This window comes from Prunus mume, linkage group LG7, assembly GCF_029339155.1.
Source record: "Prunus mume cultivar Tortuosa linkage group LG7, ASM2933915v1, whole genome shotgun sequence".
Classification (NCBI taxonomy): domain Eukaryota; kingdom Viridiplantae; phylum Streptophyta; class Magnoliopsida; order Rosales; family Rosaceae; genus Prunus; species Prunus mume.
The window spans coordinates 2,184,787-2,203,999 of NC_142704.1; the positions used below are offsets into that span (position 1 = coordinate 2,184,787).

At 36.0% G+C, this 19,213-nt stretch overlaps 3 protein-coding genes across 4 annotated transcripts; all 3 read right to left on the minus strand.

Annotated features, from left to right (window-relative positions):
- Positions 1 to 2,554: 2,554 nt before the first annotated feature.
- LOC103337543 (AT-rich interactive domain-containing protein 2) lies at positions 2,555 to 6,388 on the minus strand. 2 transcript variants are annotated; one of them, XM_089041824.1, is made up of 3 exons: positions 6,148 to 6,388; positions 5,009 to 5,776; positions 2,555 to 3,894 (listed from the first exon to the last, which is right to left on the minus strand). In XM_089041824.1, exons 1-3 carry the CDS (start codon positions 6,202 to 6,204, stop codon positions 3,016 to 3,018), a joined length of 1,704 nt encoding a protein of 567 aa, XP_088897950.1. In that variant the 5' UTR covers positions 6,205 to 6,388; the 3' UTR covers positions 2,555 to 3,015. The 2 variants fall into 2 exon arrangements, with proteins under 2 accessions (XP_088897950.1, XP_088897949.1); XM_089041823.1 differs by having other exon boundaries at positions 5,009 to 6,388.
- Positions 6,389 to 10,099: 3,711 nt separating this feature from the next.
- LOC103337545 (RING/U-box superfamily protein) lies at positions 10,100 to 13,121 on the minus strand. The gene is made up of 5 exons (XM_008240707.2): positions 12,949 to 13,121; positions 11,999 to 12,125; positions 11,299 to 11,734; positions 10,987 to 11,096; positions 10,100 to 10,884 (listed from the first exon to the last, which is right to left on the minus strand). Exons 2-5 carry the CDS (start codon positions 12,062 to 12,064, stop codon positions 10,858 to 10,860), a joined length of 639 nt encoding a protein of 212 aa, XP_008238929.1. The 5' UTR covers positions 12,065 to 12,125; positions 12,949 to 13,121; the 3' UTR covers positions 10,100 to 10,857.
- Positions 13,122 to 14,410: 1,289 nt separating this feature from the next.
- Positions 14,411 to 18,588, minus strand: LOC103337546 (uncharacterized). The gene is made up of 8 exons (XM_008240708.3): positions 18,366 to 18,588; positions 17,422 to 17,620; positions 16,816 to 17,332; positions 15,847 to 15,985; positions 15,476 to 15,609; positions 14,984 to 15,046; positions 14,817 to 14,888; positions 14,411 to 14,709 (listed from the first exon to the last, which is right to left on the minus strand). The coding sequence occupies exons 3-8, from the start codon at positions 17,005 to 17,007 to the stop codon at positions 14,608 to 14,610; spliced, it is 702 nt and encodes a 233-aa protein (XP_008238930.1). The 5' UTR covers positions 17,008 to 17,332; positions 17,422 to 17,620; positions 18,366 to 18,588; the 3' UTR covers positions 14,411 to 14,607.
- Between the last annotated feature and the right edge of the window lie 625 nt (positions 18,589 to 19,213).

Here is a 19,213-nt window from a genome sequence, read left to right on the forward strand (position 1 = left end):
AGTCAAGACAAACGGAGAGATTGAGAGAGAAGAAAAAGAAAAGATTGAAACTATCTATTATATATATATTTCTTATAATAATATTATATATAATATTTTTTAATATCTTCGGTTTAGTTTGGTTAAATCGTGGTTTTGAATATTGCAAACCGTACACCGAACCATATATTTCGGTTTGATTTGGGTTCAAACCGATGATAAAAAAAAAATTGAAAAAAAACCAAACCAACCCAACCCATTGGTTTGGTTTGGGTGGGTTGGTCGGGTTTCGAGTCCAAATGTCCAGCCCTAATTTGTGGGCACTAGCAAATGGGCAAATTCCAACATCCCCAAGGAAGTTTCCGGCAAGGGGAGGTGCAGGTGCAGCGCCTCTGTGGATCCTCTAGTGATTGCAAACATGCATAATTGCATATGCAAAATTTAATGAGGGTTTATGGTTTTCAAGTTCACATGAAGTGTTTAGTGTTCACAACTTAATCATTTTTAAAATGATTGAATTTTCAGAAATTATTTGTATGATTGTGAGAAACTTTTTATGTGAGATTGTCATGCGTACGGATGGACGACTAGGTTAAATATTTTATAAACTTATAAAGAGCATCTCAACCCGAAAATGCTAAATATTATATTATTTTATTATATTTTTAAAAGTAAATGGAGCCCATATGATAAATAAAATTTTAAAAGAAAGTAAATATTAACGGGGTCCATGACTAAAAGAATACTACAATAATATTTGACATCAAGTTTTTTGGTATGTTATTTTTGACATATGTCTTCCAGCCTTCAAATCTATGTAGAATTTGACTACTCAGTTAGAATAATTTTAACTTTTCAACTTTTGTCATTTCATGTCCATATGGCAATTTGACATATCAATTAGAGATGCTCCAATATAACATTAATAAATAAACAAATGTTTTAACGTTAGTGCCGACATTTTCATTGAAAAAAATAACCAATGCGATTATTGGAGGGCAACGATGCAAGCATTGGGTCATGATATTTAATTTAATTTTTCTAAGAAAAGTAGATAAATAATGTCGTATTAATGACGAGCAAAACATTAAAATTTATGCAAAATAAATACATGAAAATTGTAATGAAGTGGTGATCCCATTAGCATTCCTTCCATGATCTTGTCGTATGCAGCTCATTTTTGCACCACACGCGTCAAGCACTAAACTCATTAAGGACTTTACACGGCGGTGCGTTTTACTGTCTACATAAATTTTATGAATGCATCGAATCAAATTCAACAATCATGATGCTTACGTGCATTTGTTTATGCACAAAAAAAATGCATATAATTCATGCAAAAATCACTATAAAATTACACTTACAATATATGATATCTGCATCATCTATGAATCTATGGTTATGGAAGTTCTGTATTAATATCGTATTTCTGTATATTTTTCTGTATATTTCTGTATATTCAATCCAATTTTATGACTTTCTCATTAAATCATCTTGGGGTGTTTTGTAAATGTTATGGTAAATATCTTGATGTGTATGTTAAAGAAGTTAAAGTATTTTTATTTTTATTTTTTGGAAGGGAAAAGTTAAAGATTATTCTATAATACTTTTATGTTACCCTAGTTCTTATATTTATATTTGTAATCAGGATTGTTCTTGTTGAATTCATGTGAGCGAGAAAGAAAGAAGTATTTGGCGGAAGTTTTTTAAAAAAATTAGGTTTAAATATAATTTAAAGGTTAAATATGTCTATTCAAGAGAATGTGAGAGGTCAATCAATTGACAATAGATAAAGTGGGTGATCGGCCTCTCACATCCTAAAAACAAAATTCCGCTCCTAAAGTTTAATACAATAATGAGGTTGACCTAATGGTAAGGGCGGCCTTGGATCCATATACACACATACTTAATAATAATATGATTGCATAGTTTATCACGTCATTTTAACGAATAAATCACAAAATATTTGTGTTTGATACACATGTTGTGGCATGTTTAAATGTGGTTGGCTAGCTTAGCAAATGGCAAGCCAAGTATGCATTTCACTCTGTTAGACTGTTTTGCAACAAAATGGGAACTGCCTCTTTTATAATGACAAACTGACGCAGAACCTGAAGGCCAATCTAACTGTCAAATTTGGTGACAATGAAGCAACAACACTATTTGGTTTCATTTTGTGGGTATTTTCCTTCTTTTTGTTCTTGCAGCTTGGAGAGCAAAATGCTGATTGAATGCATTTCCAGACATAATAAATTCATGTCCAGGATGAAGTCTTCAAATTTATGGTAAATGTTGGGGCCTCTTGGAAAATAACCAAGCAATTCATGTTGCAATTGATGCTCCCTTTCCATTCTTAAAGCGTCTTTTTTACAAGGTAACATATTCTGTTCTGTTATACTTAGTAAGTGTTGCAACATCGACACCTTATGAGGTATTCGGCGGACAATTCCTGACCGTTGATGCGTGTTGATGCTTATGAGGTATTCGGCGGACAATTCCTGACCGTTGATGCATGTGGACCGACAATGAGAAAGGCAGAGACGAAATCACATATCTGAAATATGAAAAAGAGAAGTATCACAGGATTTAGTCCCCATATGCTCATTCTTCCTGAAATATGAAAATAAAAGTATCACAGCATTTTAGTGCCCCTATGCTCAACTTTAGAAATAAGAAAAAAAACCGTAAACCTCAACAACTATGTGCCTCTTTCATGTTTCCCTATCTACTTAAAGATGTATAATTGTATCCCAAAGTTTACAAAACCTGGTATTAGATACTATATTCACGATTCAGCCATCCAAAACAGTAGTATAGTTCTCTAAAATGACAACTGAAGACCCTTGTTGAGTACCAACAGAATTCGTCAGCGCATTCCACAACTTCTACCTTCTGGCCTCATCATGAACTCCACCAGGTCCGATTCCACCACGGCGTGCACTCCTCAAAATTGCATCACCATTTAAAGTTGTATAAGTTAACGCTGCGGTTCAAGCCCCCAGAACGATTGTCTAACTCTTAGACAGCATTTTTTATCTAATCCAAATCAGTGCACTGCTGATTCTGGGAACATGCCACAAAATTGGCTGAAACTTCGACTGCATCATGCCCAAAACCATTACTAAATGATCCAAACTCTGTTTCATCATCATCACTATCAATATTTTTTGGAGTTACACGATTTTGATAACTTCTGCTTTGGACAAGAAACACATTGAAGTAATAGCTTACCAAGTTTTCCCTTGTTTTTTTACGAAACCACCTGGACGCTCTATTCCAAAAGGAAGGAGAATTTGACTTTACCAAATCCTTGAATCTCTTTTCTTCTTCAGCTGTCCACTGAAGAGAAACTTCCTCACCCATACGATCAAATTGCCAACGATAGAACAAGGAACCAAGTTCTCTCTTCAGTTTCATCCTGGCCTCAGCAATGTGAAATCTGATACATAAAACAGAACCTGGAAGTCGACAGCCACACAAATCCGGTCTTCCTTTGCCAGTGAGATCTGTTTCATGAAGGAAGCTGTCTTCTTCGCATTGTAAGGGCCATACCCGTGTGCCTAGCCATTTAATATCACTTTCAGAAGCCACGCCAGTCCAGTCAGGCACCTCAGCTTGAAAGAGAGTGCCTACAGAAACGTGCTTTTCATGGGGAGCATCCACAGATGGGCAAACCATTGTATTTGTGGCCAATAAATCAACTTCTGCAGGTGCTTGGTCCTTAGAAATGTTATCCAACTCTTTTTTACGAGGACTTATCAAATTACTCTGAGGGACTGAACATGAACTGCAACAAGGGCACGAGCGAGATTTCACAGAATTAGGAAACCTTTCACTGCATCTTAACCTCTCTGAGGACTGGTGACCAGCAACAATATTATCTTCATACAACAATGGATGCGTCTTTAGTTTCTTCTGCAAATTTAGACCATGATCTTTTCATAAAATTGGAAACTAATTTAATTTCATATAAATATTTACAGTTCCAGAAAAATCAACATTATAGGCACCTCTCTTGATAGCTAAAAAAATGTTGGAGAACTCAAATACTCCAACTCGCAATCTTTTCATCATTTGTCACCAGCATCTTTTGTTATCAAGTGACTGTGCAACAACCATATAGTAATCTACTGGTTAAACTAATGACCAAGGATGTGACACATGGAAGATGCCAAGTTATCTACCTTAGAGCTTTCCTCCTCTTTTGGCTGATACCTTCTCCTTCATCTCTTTTTCCTCTTTTTGTTCTCAAGAGAAAGGAAGGGGGGAGGGGGTGAAAATGTTTACTAAGTTGAGAAAGAAAATCACTTGTATCTCCTTTATTAAATTTAAAAATTAAAAGAAAACAAGCCAAACCAAATGTCTCGTAACAAAAACTGACTCTATTAGTAGCAACGTAGATATTGGAACTCCTCCTATCTCCAAGATTCTTAAAGAGAGTTTCAAATCTAACTACACATTCAGAAGGTTGAAAGAAAATAAAAATTGTAATGTACCAGGTACAAGATGGACCGTAATAAGAAGTAGAAAAGGAAAAGGAAGACCATAGCTAGAGAAAATTGATAAACCAGAAGCATGACCAAAGAGTCGGGATATGGCTGAGAGCTGTGAAACTAAAATCTGGAAAAGTGTTTTGGTTTGTAGCTATATTAGCATCATGGAGTTCCCGATTACTTATATTAGCAGAGTCCAGATCACAAACAAAGCAATACCCTATTAATACTTCAAGGGTTCAACCAAGTGATCTAGCTGCATTGAGGTTGATGACAATATCATATCGTGGAGATTAACTTACTCAAGCAGAAACAACGGGAACTCATCACAGGGTTGTTGATTTCATAATTTCATTAATAACTTCAAATTTTAAAGATAAAAGCAACAATTCTTTTAACTTCATAGGATAACACGGTTAAGGGGAGAGGAGAGTACACTTGAAAGAGTAACCATGCTATGCATGTGAAATTTGACAAATGGATGGGGTCCAGAAGCGAAAAACCTTTAGAGAAACACACAACATAAACAAATGTACCTGCAGGAGAGATTCTTCAGTCTTTGAATCAACATTCCTTCTTAGCAGCAATGCTTCCCTTGCTCTAATTACCTGGAACCAGCACTCATCGCCCTTATGCTCCTTCCAATTAGTTGGCCCTGGTATCACTCCAATTGAAGGATCATTTGGCTGCTTTGCAATCTGAACTACCCAATTCAGCATTCCTGATAAGGATTCTCGCTTTCTTTTACGATCATTTTCTTTTTTATTGAGACTATCAAGTGATATCAAAACACCATTCTGATCATCATTACAAACTTTTTCGTCATCATCATCCTTGCATTGGTCGGCACCTGCATGCATTCCATATGCATCTTTGGTATCTGAAAGATTAAATTCAATCTTCCCATTTTCATCAGATTCAAACTGAACCGGTCCATCACCTTTGCCCTTCTGCTCAGGCCCATCCAACAACAAATCTCTAAACTCTCTCTCCAACTCCGAAGACAACAACTGAAACTCCCCATACAAACCAGACTGCCCATTTCCGGAGCTCCTACTTTTACAACTCTCCCTAAACCATTTCTCTAGCTCATTCAAATACTTGAAGTAAATCAATTTCACAGAAGCCGTTGCTCCACCATCCAAACCCAACTCTTTGGCCACAAAAGACCACAAACTGTTCTTCGAAACCCAATCATACCCACCTCTATCTCTCACCAAACAAAACAATTTGAACAAATCCACAGGCTGCCTATCATCAATCACGGCAGGGATGGGCCTAGCAACACCTCTATCACCAATTTCCTTAACAAAAACAGATAGAACTTGATCAAATGTACATCTTAGCCTAACCTCATCATCATCCTCATCACATTCAACACCATCTCTTACATCAATATCACTACCAATGCAACTACCATTTTTCTGATATGCATCATTAGTTTCGACACAATCTAAAACAGACCCAGGTGTTAAAGACGACCATCCTGCCATGAACTTCGATTTGACTCTTGAAAAACCAATAAGACTATCTATTTTCAAAGATCAAATACACAAATAAATAACAGAGGGAGGCTAAACAAAATGGTATCTAATTCATTTCAATTTAGGGCATGGGGTATGAGACCCTTTGCCCTGTTTTCTCTGCAGAGTGTTTCAGAAATGTTGTTATTTACCTGAACATTTTTGGGTGCTGCTTTCTTTTTGGTTTTGCCTCGCAAAGCTACCAACATGGTAATTTACAGAGCTGCAGAGGCGACAAAGGAGACATGGGTGTGAGCAAAGGACAGCCGAGATTAACGTTGGAGCCGAGGAATTGTTGAAAATGATGAGTGGGTGACAGTACAAGCTGGACTCAAAAAAAATTTAGACAGCTATCAGATATAAGAAGAGAGAGGAAACAAATGTTTATGGAAAGTGGAGAAAATGAAAACTTCTTGGCAAAAAACTATTCAATGACTCTATTTGTGATTTTATTTTATTTAAATGTAGTGGAAATCAAAGGCTGAATCTTTTTTTAAAACATTTTTGGCCAAAGAAAAAAGAAGGTTGATATTTCTTTTCTTTTTTACACCTTTTAAATTTCAATTTGAGAAATATATTTGTGTAAATTGGTGGATTTACGAATTATAAGGGTCGATCTAAAATTATCTCTCTCTTTATATCTCTTTCAACTTAACTGACAATTAAATTTGTTTCATACTAAGTAACAATTTGATCTAATATACGACGTAAAAGGCTACTTTCGCTCTCTATTGAACTCTCATTCTTCACTTGAGGAGCGTAGGCATACTCTCGCACTAGGATGAGGGAACATTTTACAGAGCATTCTTCGATTGAGGAGTGTAGACGTACTTTCGCGCTAGAACGCGGGAAGAGTTTAAGTAGCGTGAATAATGCTTCCTTAATATCTCTTCTTTTTCCCTTATCTCTTCTTTTTCCCTTCCAAAAAACAAATCTCTTTTTTTTTTCCATTATCTAACTAGTTTAAAGATTATTGTTAATGGAGTCTAACCTAGTGGAAAATGATTTTGACTTGCATATCTGTAGTTAAAGTTTGAATTCTCATGGCACCTTTGTAGTGTGTGAGAGAAACCCCTACCTCTTATAATTTAGAATACCGCTCATATTAAAATTAAAAAAACTATTATTTTTAAGAATAGAGAACACTTTTGTTTAAAAATTTGATAAATACATTTAAGAAAATTTTGTGGATTTATTATGACTTGGCGTGTGAATGTGATGTAGGAGGTTGACAAAGTCATATTTAACCTCTCTAGCTCAAGCGACTTAGGGATAGAAGTGGTAAATCCCAAATTCAAATTCAGTTGTGTGAAGGAAAATCTACTAAAATGTATAAGATGAGATTTAGCATTAGATACTAACCAATCAAAACATTGACAAATTTGGGGGATGCACTTTTTATAATTTCTTTATTTTAATGAAGTGGAAGTATTTATTTATTTTTCTTTGGATATTTTCTAAACCGTTTAAAAGGGCTTGCTGAAATAGTAAAGTAAATAAATATTGACGCAAAGCACAAGGAATGGGCAAAAAATATAATGGATTTACTTATTACCACTAATATTTTACCTAAATAAAATGGTAAAGTGATATTTGAGAATTAATGGATTTATTACTAGGAACGTATGTGTGCTGTGCTTAACAATTGAATGCCAAAATTGCCCTCATATTGAATTTCATCTATTATTTTGAAGAAACTTATGATTTTGGACTTGACTGCAAATTAAATCATACTTACTTAGACGATTAAAATTATCAAAAGAAAAATGATTAAAAAAAGAAGAAGAAAGTCAAACTAGAAGAAACAAATGTAATTTAACCAGTAATAAATGAATAATCCTACTGTTTATTTATTAATAGGATTTGGTTAAAATAAACATGTCCTAAGATCCTAGCCGCAAGGCATACTTTCTCCATAGACATAATATTTCACTATGATATTAATGCATATCTTGCGTGTTGGATTGAGAGTTAAGCAGATGGAGATGGGCATGCATCTCACAAGAATCAAACATGTGTTATCGTCTACATTCAGACTTGAAAATTCCCACCTTCCAAAGAGAATACAAAAAGGTCTTGAAAATTGTTAAATTTTGAACAAAGAATTAGTTAGATATTGACTGGAAACCCAAAAAAGGAGCCAAGGCTATGAGAAATTGATATGGGTCCTTTTATTGATTTTATTTTTTTATTTTTCTAAGGAGATAGATGAATATTGCAAGGGACCTGTAACTCAGTGATTAAGAATATTTATTATTGCACTCGAGGTTTTAGATTTGATTTCCCCCTTCTCTCAATATCGCTTGTATAAAAAACGAGATGCGGACACATTTTGGTAGCTGACGAAAGCTAAAATGCTGCTTTTACAAGTCGGGTGATTTGAGTCATAAACCTTTCATTTGAAAAATACCGGAACCACTTAACACCAACAAAGAAAAAGGAGATTGGAATCACCCATTTAGAACCCCTCCAAAGGAAATAAAGGGTGAAACCAAAACAACTTTTTCTTCAGATTATTGGCAAATGACCACTAGACTCTATGCCTTTGCTGACCCAATGAAGTGCCTTTAACTTTTTATTTGGAGTGGGTATGGTTCGGTTCGGCTGTTTCCGCCACTGACGGAGCCACAATGAGGTCATTGGGTTCGAACAACCCCACAGAAACCATAGAAATAGGCTTGGAGATCCACCCGAGCCGATTGAATGACCACACTAAATTCCCTCCAACTGCTCACTGGCTCCCCCAACCCCAAAAAAATTGCCGTTGTCGCCAAAATCCTGCCGCCGCAACTATCACCTTTTACCTTATGATCCTACGAAGTAAGATTCATGAATCCATCAGTGATCTCCGCCCTTTAATTGTGGTCAAGCACCAGTATCGTTAGGTTTGATTATAAAGAAAAACAAATGTGATAACTGAACCAAATCAAGTATGGCCTACCTTATGATCCTACGAAGTAAGATTCTTGAATCCATCATCTCCGCCCTTCAATTGCGGTCAAGCACCAGTATCGTTAGGTTCGATTATAAAGAAAAACAACTGCGATAACTAAACCAAATCAAGTCCGGCCTACCTTATGATCATATGAAGTAAGATTCCTGAATCCATCAGTGATCTCCGCCCTTCAATTGTGGTCAAGCACCAGTATTGTTAGGTTCGATTATAAAGAAAAACAACTGCGATAACTGAACCAAATCAAATCCGGCCAGTATGTCAATTCGGTTTGCCATAACAGTTATTTGAGTCGCAATAAAATTATTAATTAAAAAATAAATAAATAAACCAAACCGGTCCTCCTGGGTTCGGTTCAATTCATAAACAAGTTTAAAAAAAAAAAAAAAATTAATATTTTGAGCCAATTCAGTTGAGTTGATAAGTTCGGTGCTGGCAGAGTTTTTCTTTTTCTTTTTTTCTCCCACCGTTACCGTTTATCATTTGATTTTAATACCAAGGCAATGCAAATATAAAAGATGAAGTGGTAATCAATTAATAAAATTAATAAATTCCTCACTAAAACCATCAGCCCTTGTACGTGATATCTTTCTAATGACAAATAACCTCAACTCATTAAGTTAGAATAATTCCTAGAACACGAGGCTCATCAGCACAGCACATCATCACTGTCTCCCTCTCTCTCACACACTCACGTGACTACATGAAAATGATTGGGTACATACACAAGCATGCAGTTCGAGGCCATTGCGTTTGCATGCGTCCAGTGTTGAGTTTCACAGAAGTGCTTTTTTCAGAAGCAGCATGGGAAGCACCTAGCAAATGCAAAAGGCCCAGTAGCGTGCTTCTTCCAAGATTCCATTTTAGGATGGAACAAGAAGATATACTTAAATTAAAAGCCTCAATGCTGTCTCTTCATGTTTTTTAAAAAGCAAAAGAGCATATGAATCTATTTCAACTTTTTGGTCCAGCCTTTCCACCTTCACACAAACATGCAATGCAAGCCCTTCCCAATTTCAATCCCAGAACATATTGAACTCTTTAAGTTTGAAATTTGCCGAAAAATATTGAACTCTAAGTTCGAACTTTAGCTACACCCCTGGCCATGTTTTTTTGTTGTTGGTAAATATGAACAAACAAACTCTGTATGCTTTTATAAAAAGGGCCAACCATATGTATTTATGTATAGTATAAATACAAGACGTAACCTTTAACATGTATAACATGAATCTACATGTCAATCAACTTAATGAAACATATCACCAAACCCAGAGTTATATACATGAATCTTCTGAAAAACCAACAAGTCCTTTTCACATGAACCTTCTTCCATTACACTAATGAACTCCAGCACCAGTAATGAACAAGTAATTTTATGCCATTTACACGATCAATTCAAGGGAGAAAGCAAAAACCAACTGCTCACATGTGGACCAGCTCACCATGGAAAAAACAAACTATATTCGGAAAGAGAAAGAGAGAGAACAATACGTTCGCTTTTCTTGTTCGGAAACTAACTTCTCATTGTGGACAATGAATCTGACTACTACCTCCCAACTTCAGTATCTATTTAACCCATGTCATTTTATGGTTCATAGTAAGATGCTCTAGATCTAAGAATGAATGCATTACAAATAGAAAATCGACCTCAATACTAATTTCAGCCAGTGTCAATTCTACCCCCTCTTCCTTTTCATTATCATTGAGTTGAAAGGAAACAAATGCACAACGACACTGCATTTGAATGACCATAGCTCCAGAAACAAAATAAAAAACAAGCCATATCTGTGACTGTCACTGAACAGTGAACACAGAAAAGGAGGAAAGAAAAACCTTCATGCATTTGTAACCTCTGCTTCTCAAACCAATCTTGAATAAGGAAAGAACTTGACTTCAATTGCTGGTTGAACTAAATTGGGGGATCAAATATCATTTCCTGCATCATAAGTGAAGAAGAGCCCTCTGAATATTATGTGTGATAATGGATATCTCTTTTCATCGAATCACAACACAAAAGAAAATATTAAGCAAGGCAAACCTGATCACAAACAGGACATGTGTCACTTCGTTCCATCCATTCAAGAATGCAAGCAAGGTGAAAATGATGCTCGCATTTTGTGGTAATTTTTGGATTCTGTGCATCATACTCTGCAGAGACGAAGGAAATGGTCTAGTGACTAAATGTTTAACATCTTTATGGAAAAGGAAAACAAAGAATGCAGCTTGAATGGACAACTTGCAGTAAGCCCACAATAGTCAAATGAAGGGGATTTTTATTAAATTAAGAGTAATGGTAAAACAGAATTGCCTCCCTTATACAAGTTTAAAACAGTTGAACTAATAACTTTACCTTCCAAACAGGTGGGGCAAACATCCTCTTCCTCTGGTACTAAAGCAACAGATTCCACTGACTTCGAAAGTTCAACTTCTGACTTCTTTTCCGCATCAAGTTCAAAATCAGTTTGGGCCTTACAGTCTGAATCCTTCAGGTCTTCACACTTAGCTGAAGCTTCTTGAGCATTTTCACCAACTGCTTCATGAACAGAATCAGAATTTGTTGTCAGCACTGCACCTTCACTCTTGTTGCCACAAATTTCTTGAGCTGCTGGTGGAGTATGAGGATGCCCTTCTACAGCCACGTCATATGGAATAGGGGTAGGAGGTGGTCTATAAGTGTCAGGAATTGATGTATCCAAATTTGTATCAACGAGAAGCCCTGTGGAGAGTGCAGAGGTAACACCTTGGCGAGACGACAATGGCACATGCTCATCCGATGACCTTGGATACTGCACACAAATTCAAGTTCACAAATATATAAAGAACAATAAATGTGATAACTAAAAAAAAAAAAATCAACTTCAGTTCCAACCTACTCTAATATTGAAAATTGAGTTCATTTATCAAGCCAATTATTAACAGCCAAATCTCCTTAATCATTCACAAGAAACAAAAAATGAAACATAAACTTTTAACAGAAAAGATGTAGCTCAACACAAAGAAATAGAAAAACAAAGAAAGGCATTTAGGATGAGGAAAAGCATTCTACTCACGTAATAGTATGTTGGTGCGGCACTTATTTCAGTTCCTTTGGAAGAACAACAGCAGCAGCCTCCCATTGTCTTCTTTCACTTATCTCTGCGGACCTAGAACTATTGGCATTTGATGCCACATTATCCCCTTCAACATTTTTTTATTAAAAAAAACAGAAAAAATCCGTTAGACATAACAGAACATGTGCACAGTTAGCAATAAGATAATATGTTGAACATCTTATTTTGTTTGGTCTTGTGAAAAATTACGATCTCAAAACCATAATACAATTCTATGTTTTGACGCCCCCCACAGCTTAAACCAGCTGTTCAAACTCAAAGGGTCCTCTTCTTAAACTTTGATCAAACTAGTTCAAAGCAATCATCATTAACTGGATCATATCATATCTTTCTAGATTTTGGAAAGTTATATAAATGGCCCAAATTCTTATAAAACTCTACCATGCTCATAAGCGAAAAATCCAGTAAACCCAACATGTTCTTATTGATATTAGCTGCATCACGAATACATGTAGCTATAAAATAAAAAGTAAAAATCAAAGAAAACCAAACTTCTCCAATACCATGAACAAAGCAGCAACAACTATGAGCATGCATATAAAATAACGCTCAGTACGAAGAGCAAAGGTATAAAACCTTACATAAATCACGAAAACTAAGCACAAGGGCAATCAAATACACACAAAAAACACAGCATCAAAATATTGTGGAAGACAAAAGCTAAAAGCCAAAGCAGAAGATACCAATACTCAGAGGAAACAAATATATAATCAGCTACAAAATCTCTAAACCAATGAACTAAGAAGAAGAAGAAGAAAAATCAATCGAATAGGTTTTTGCACAAAAATTCTTCGAAAATTAAAAAACAAAACAAAGAAGAAGAAGTAAATTCTAAACAGTTGGTTTTTAGCAAACGTTTTTGAATTTCGGAGTTGGAAAAATTTTAGTACCTGTGGATGGAAAACGCTTCGATCGGAATTGGAATTTGGAATTTGGGAATTGGGAATTTGAAGGTGACTGGTGAGAGACGGTGGACTTGTAGGAGTGCGTTTTGGTGGAGAGATGGCTTTTGGTTCTGTTTTTGTCTGCGTTTGTGTGCACTTTCAGTGGGAAAAGAAATACTAAATTAGTAAATAATACTGAAATTGAGAAATATAAATACTTTTCTCTTGTTTTCAAGAAAAAAAAATTTAGATTATCTCTTTTTCTTTAAAACAAAAAATATTATTTGTTGAAATTTGGTTTGGGTTTGTTGATTGTTGTTGTACCAAGGTGGCTGCTTCTTCTTGGGTGGGACAACCCATTTGGTTGGGCCATTGTTTTCAAGCCCACAAATATTTTTGGGCTTTGACTCAGCCTGCTTAGACAGGCTCACAGCTGGTAAATTTGGGTTTGATATTCCTTAGCTTAATCTATGGCCCTTTTTGTTCATAAAACCCATTCATTTTCTGTAAACACATGGTAATGGTGGCATAATCACATCACATTTCTACCTAGGATTTCATAGAAGTGGACAGTGTTCTGTTGGCCTCTCGAGGTTAAGATCGGGCAATTCGTCCAACCTAGGTAAGCATGACCAACCAAGCTGTCCTCCAGAACCTTGAAAGCGTACGAGACAGTTTTCGTGGTTAGCATTGCATACCTTGGTGGAATGGTCCCAAGATCCTTACATAGAGTGGTAGAGGATGACAATTCTTCTAGGGCTAGGATTCTTGGATGATCTCATGTTTATTCTTAGTTGCCCTAGCCTTCTTAAAACTAGCCTTAGGATGGGCCAAGTAGATAATTGTACTCAATGGGCGCATCAGCCGAATTTGTCATACTTCATACCACTTTTCAGGAAAAAGTGTTTTACTTTTTTCTGATACACCATAAAGCATTACAACTCATTCGTACAATTACTTAGTTAGCAGGCAATAACATAATCATGAAAATTATCTGCAATACAAAATTGTGAACTTGTCAGCGGAAAGGAGAGCTGGTGGCCTTCCCTAAAAACAGAAAATAAAATTATGGGGTGGCCACGTAGGGTACAACATGGAGAAGAAGATGTCCATATCACCCAACCACAGTACCACACAGATCCCCATGTCACCAAATGACAGCCTGTCTTGGTGTCACCACCAGCAAAACCCCATAATTAATTATTTATATATAATTGAGGGGTTTGTTAGTTATACACCCACCAATGCTTTTAATCATTTAAAGTTTTGAACAGATGTGGCCCCATTGCCAACACACAATTTTTCAAAAAAGTTTTGAGGCCAAAAAGGACCTGAAAACTTCATAGGATACTCAATTCAAGCAAAACCCAGAAGTTATAAACCAACAATAAATAAATTTACATCTACATTTTCTTCAAAAACCAATCACATCACATTTAGACTCAAATAACAGAGAGAAGAGAGAAGATATCTAATGATTGATGATATATAGCATGGGTAAGGTATGAGCCCTGTAGCACAAAGTTAGGGTTGGAGGGAGAGATTATAGTAAGCCAAACACTCTCCACATCACTCTCCATATCAGTCTATGATTAGATCTGATCTAAAGGTTAGGGTAGATATATATATGTATATTATTATACAAGCATTCCTTCCTTTCAACATTCACATCTCTCGCTCTGCACGTTTTCCAGCCCACTCAGCATATTTCCGACTCCTGGTAGCATCGACGAATTCAGTGACCACCGATACTTCATCCAATGGCATCTGTAACCAAGAAAAAAAGAGGATACCATAAAAATCCAACTACTCGTTCAAACAGCATATATGTACTTTTCTGTTTACACACTTGTATGCGAGTGAGTGAGACAGACCTGCTGCGATATAAAATGTCGTTGTGCAACATTGATCAATTGTTCTCTTGTTGGATTAGAATTGCTGGTTAACTACAATTTCAAATTCCAAACTGGATTTAGTCAAAAAATATCATAACCAGGCTGGTGCAGAGAGAAAACAAAGTGTAGGAATCAGCGATACCCACAAGGTTGAAGTGTCTGCAATACCTCCGCAATGTGCTTGTTCCTAGTTTTGCCAAGTTTACCCTCTGATCATCCGTGCAAAGGATTAGACAACACAATAATGTGTGTAAATAGAAATTGGGATCATGAAGATTTCACTTAGACAACATAATAGTTATACAAGAGTAACTAGATATCAGATCATGAAGATTGCTTCACTAAGCCTGAAAATGTATCATTTAACAGAACAACTGTAGCGAGTCAGGCGAGCATATTCAAGCAAATCATGTGGTCATCATAGGCAAAATGAAGCATCCAACTAGTCCAAAGGAATTAAAGCAAAAACCTCCCAATTCAATATCATTTTTTATTCCACACAATATTTATACCACTATTTAAAAACAAGTGAAAACATATTGGGACTCATTTGCTTGACGGATTAAAGGGTCAATGGCAAGTTCATTAACATGGACAAATCACATAAACACCTAGATCTCTCCTTTGCAATTTCTTACCGGTTGAGGTCTGTGGATGGATTGAACTTCTCTATAACTTCCGCGATTTATTGACTTGGTTAATGTGGATGGAACATATGGCCTTGGGTATCGAACTCTTGGTTTACTAGATTTGTGAAACTCAAGACATCTAGCTGCCCAAAGAAAAACAATAACAAACTTAAATATAGTTTTAAGTTCTAATAAATGCCAATTGAATATGACAAGAAGAGCAATCCCATCATCAAGATCTGAATATGGTCCCTCCTTGCAGAGAGGCTGTTTCCCATTTCAAGTCAACAACCTCCAGGTTGCAGTGGAACAACTCTACCAGTTAATATGATAACTGAAGAAATTAGAATTGTCATCAGGTATGGTATAATGAAACTTACAGAAATCATTCTCCTTGTCACCATGGTCAGAGCTGCTGCTAGAGTAATCATGATCAGAATCTTCTTCATTCCCTGTAGGATGTTCCAGCACACTCAATGCATTCCTTTGCAGTTTAACTTCAACCCCATTTTTCAGAACCTTGTATGGCGAAAATTAATGGGTTAAAATATGCATCCCAAATGTAGAGGAGGGTACTGAAGTGCAATTTTTTCACGAACGCATAGGCAAGTAGACATAACATCAAGAAACCATACTTCTTTTCTTTCTTTTATCAACCAGGAAGAGGGGATCAAACTTGGGGCCTCTTCCAAGATTGGGAAGAGAAGTACCAATAGACTAATAGCTATTGGGTAAATTGGCAGACATGATTGGTTAGATCCAACAAGCTCATAAAGGATGAGAGCTCTATGCAAATGGTCGTCAATGAAACCCAACTAGAGAAAACTACAATTCCTATTATTGCCGTCCAAGAACGTAAATCTTTAATTGGTTGACAAAGCAAAAACCCTCTATTACTCAAAGCAGAAAAGAACCACGCCTTCCGGAGACTGATGCCTAATTTTATGGGATATTGTTAAATTTACAAATTTCTTTGAATTTTGTCCCATGAAGTTAAAACGTGTTTGAATGAGTAAATGAGGAAAATTTGACACAACAAACACAACAACAGTGCACAGACCTATTATCCTACGTACCCAGAAACCAGGAAAGTAAATAAAAAAGTATTGGAAAAAAGAAAAATGCTTAAGAGTCCAACTTTCTTCTTCCCAACCTAAAAAAAAACACAGTTGACCAAAGAAAAAGAAAACAACCCAAATAATCTAGAAAACTACATCAAAGCAAAAATTAGGCACAACAGTTCCAAAAACAAAAAAACAAAAAACAAAATGACGCCCAAAGCCCACATAAAGCAAATTAAGAGAAATTAAATGAAAAGAAAACAGTTTAGGAAAGTAAAAAGAAAATACCAGCCAGTGCCAACCCCCAAGTCCAACAGCTTTCTTGACCACACCTTGCAGACCCACCAAGACAGACTTTGTTCTATTGTTTCCAGTGACAATGACCTTGGTGTGCCTGGGAAGAACTGAAAGTTCCTCATCCCCGCTTTCCTCACGAAAAGGCGATAGCATCCTAGAAGAACAGAGCTCAGGCTCTAGCATTCTTCCCAATTTGGATCAGAAACAATTAAAAAACAAATAAAACCACTGCACAGAAGTGTTTTTAGCTCCAGTACTCAATACCCAACTTCTGAATTGGCCAGTTTGAGAACTAAAAAACCATCTTTTCAATCCAAAAGACCTCTTTCTCGAATGGGTTTTTTTATATTACTAAACTCTAAGATGTTCTCCTACCAATTACGATAAAATCAAATCTCAGTCTCCAACTAATTTGCACAGATAGAAGAAATTTTGTGCACCCATTTAGCCAACAAAGGTTTTTGATTCTATTTTTGAAGAAGAAGATCCCAAGCTCCAATTTTGATCCCTGAAGCAGAATACAAATAAAGGTCATGTCATAAATAAACCCAGAGACATAAAGTGATTGGAATTAATTCTAATGAGAGAGAAAGAGACCCTTCTTCTTTATGAATGAGCAAATTCTTGAGGTCTGACACGAACTCTTTAGGGAAATGTTCAATGCTATGAGCAAAGAAGATAGAATCCAATCACTGGTTCACGGGCTAAGATTGATTGCATTAAATGAAGCACTGTTGCTTCAGATCAAAGATATGCTTATCATCAAGCTTCCATTTGCAGTGACATCATGCAAGACCTGAATAAACAGAATATATATACACATGGATTAGTTTTCTCACAAGAATACTGCATTGAATTAAATTGAACGGAATTGTTCTCTATAGGAATTCATCAACAAGTGCTGAAAATTTTCTTTAGCAAAATATTAATAAAAGAAAACTCTTCACTCTTGTAGTGAAAATACATCAGCAGTTAACTAAAAACCGAGAAAATATATCAGCACTCAACCAAAGCAATCCCAAAACCTTGTTTGGCAGCTGAGAAAGTGTCAGAAATTCAGAAATTAAGAATTCAATTTGAACTTAAAAAACCATCGCCAATCTAAAAACTGAATAAAATAATTATTAATCAAAAAACCGACTTAACTGAGCCAATCAGACAAAGGGTACAAAACCAACATGGTTAAATAAAAGGAAAAAGGAAAAACAGGCACAGCATTTTCGTTTGACTGTTTATGCCTCACTTTGGGATTTTTTTTTCTTTCAAAAGCTCAGCTATGCTTCAAAGTTTCATTGACAACAACGAATTAAGAAAATTTGATTGCATTATAACCATAGAACAAAACCATGACAAAGTGAATACCAATAAACCATAATCATGAAAACCAAGAAAAAAGAAAATGAGAACAGTGTGTGAGCTGGTAACAAATTTATCAACTTTTGAAGCTAAAATCAGCAAGACATGAATTTGAACCAGCCCAAAATCAGAACTGGCTATGAACCAAATGTGTCCAAAACCAAATTGAAAAACCAGATTAATACCTGCTTGAATGGCAGCAATATAATAAGAGGCTCTGAGAAGAAAACAAAAAACAGGGTTTTGAACAATTTAGAGGGATCTGGAAGACGAAAGGAAAATGAATCAATTGAAGATTGTGAAAAATGTAGAGGCTTTTGTAAGAGTCAGTGAAAAAGATTGGAATTTGCTGAGAGAGAGAGAGAGAAGGAGCACACTAAATGCTTACCAACTGCCAAGGAAACGACCTGCCATTTGCCGTACGGTCACGCCTTTCGTAACCGGTGAAACCGGCTATTGCCTGTTGAAATGGGAGGGCCGGCTCGGCTCGGCTTTCGAAAGCTCAGAGATTGTTGTCGTTTTTGTCGTGTGATGGCAGCTTAAAGGACTTGTGCATGGCCCATACATATCTGCTCCGTGATCATGTGGGCTCCTTTGTCAATATCTGAAAATTTGAAGTTTATTGAACAAAATAAATATTTACTCTCTCTCTCTCTCTCTCTCTCTCACTGTAGTCTATAAAGCATAACTATTTCTTTTTGGTATAAAAAGATGGGAGTTTACTAAAACACCTAAAATGGGAGCTGAAATTATAAAAAAACTCAACACTCAAAACACTTTATAAACACATCCAAAACTCATCATTACACACACTCAAAACCTATTTATAAACACACAAAAATAAATACAATTGTTGACTTTGAGATTGATTTTGGGTGTGTTTCTATGTTTAAATAGTGTTTGGGTTTTTTTATAAATACATATCTAGAATTGGGTTTATTTAGAAATTTGTATGAAAAGATAGTGCTGTTTTCGGTTTGATTATTGCTCCGATCTATGGCAATTGGTTACTATCCGACACCGATCGGAATGG

What these genes read in the sequence shown, in the direction of transcription:
- LOC103337543 (XM_089041823.1), bottom strand. Translation starts at nt 5,965, where the DNA reads ATGGCAGGATGGTCGTCTTTAACACCTGGGTCTGTTTTAGATTGTGTC. An exon ending in CTGAAGAATCTCTCCTGCAG is followed by an intron (nt 3,895 to 5,008) that starts GTACATTTGTTT and finishes CTAAATTTGCAG; the next exon opens with AAGAAACTAAAGACGCATCC.
- LOC103337545 (XM_008240707.2), bottom strand. Translation starts at nt 12,064, where the DNA reads ATGGGAGGCTGCTGCTGTTGTTCTTCCAAAGGAACTGAAATAAGTGCC. An exon ending in CCGCACCAACATACTATTAC is followed by an intron (nt 11,735 to 11,998) that starts GTGAGTAGAATG and finishes ATTTGTGTGCAG; the next exon opens with TATCCAAGGTCATCGGATGA. An exon ending in TTGCCCCACCTGTTTGGAAG is followed by an intron (nt 11,097 to 11,298) that starts GTAAAGTTATTA and finishes TCGTCTCTGCAG; the next exon opens with AGTATGATGCACAGAATCCA.
- LOC103337546 (XM_008240708.3), bottom strand. Translation starts at nt 17,007, where the DNA reads ATGCTAGAGCCTGAGCTCTGTTCTTCTAGGATGCTATCGCCTTTTCGT. An exon ending in CCATCCACAGACCTCAACCG is followed by an intron (nt 15,047 to 15,475) that starts GTAAGAAATTGC and finishes ACGGATGATCAG; the next exon opens with AGGGTAAACTTGGCAAAACT. An exon ending in ATTGCAGACACTTCAACCTT is followed by an intron (nt 14,889 to 14,983) that starts GTGGGTATCGCT and finishes TTGAAATTGTAG; the next exon opens with TTAACCAGCAATTCTAATCC.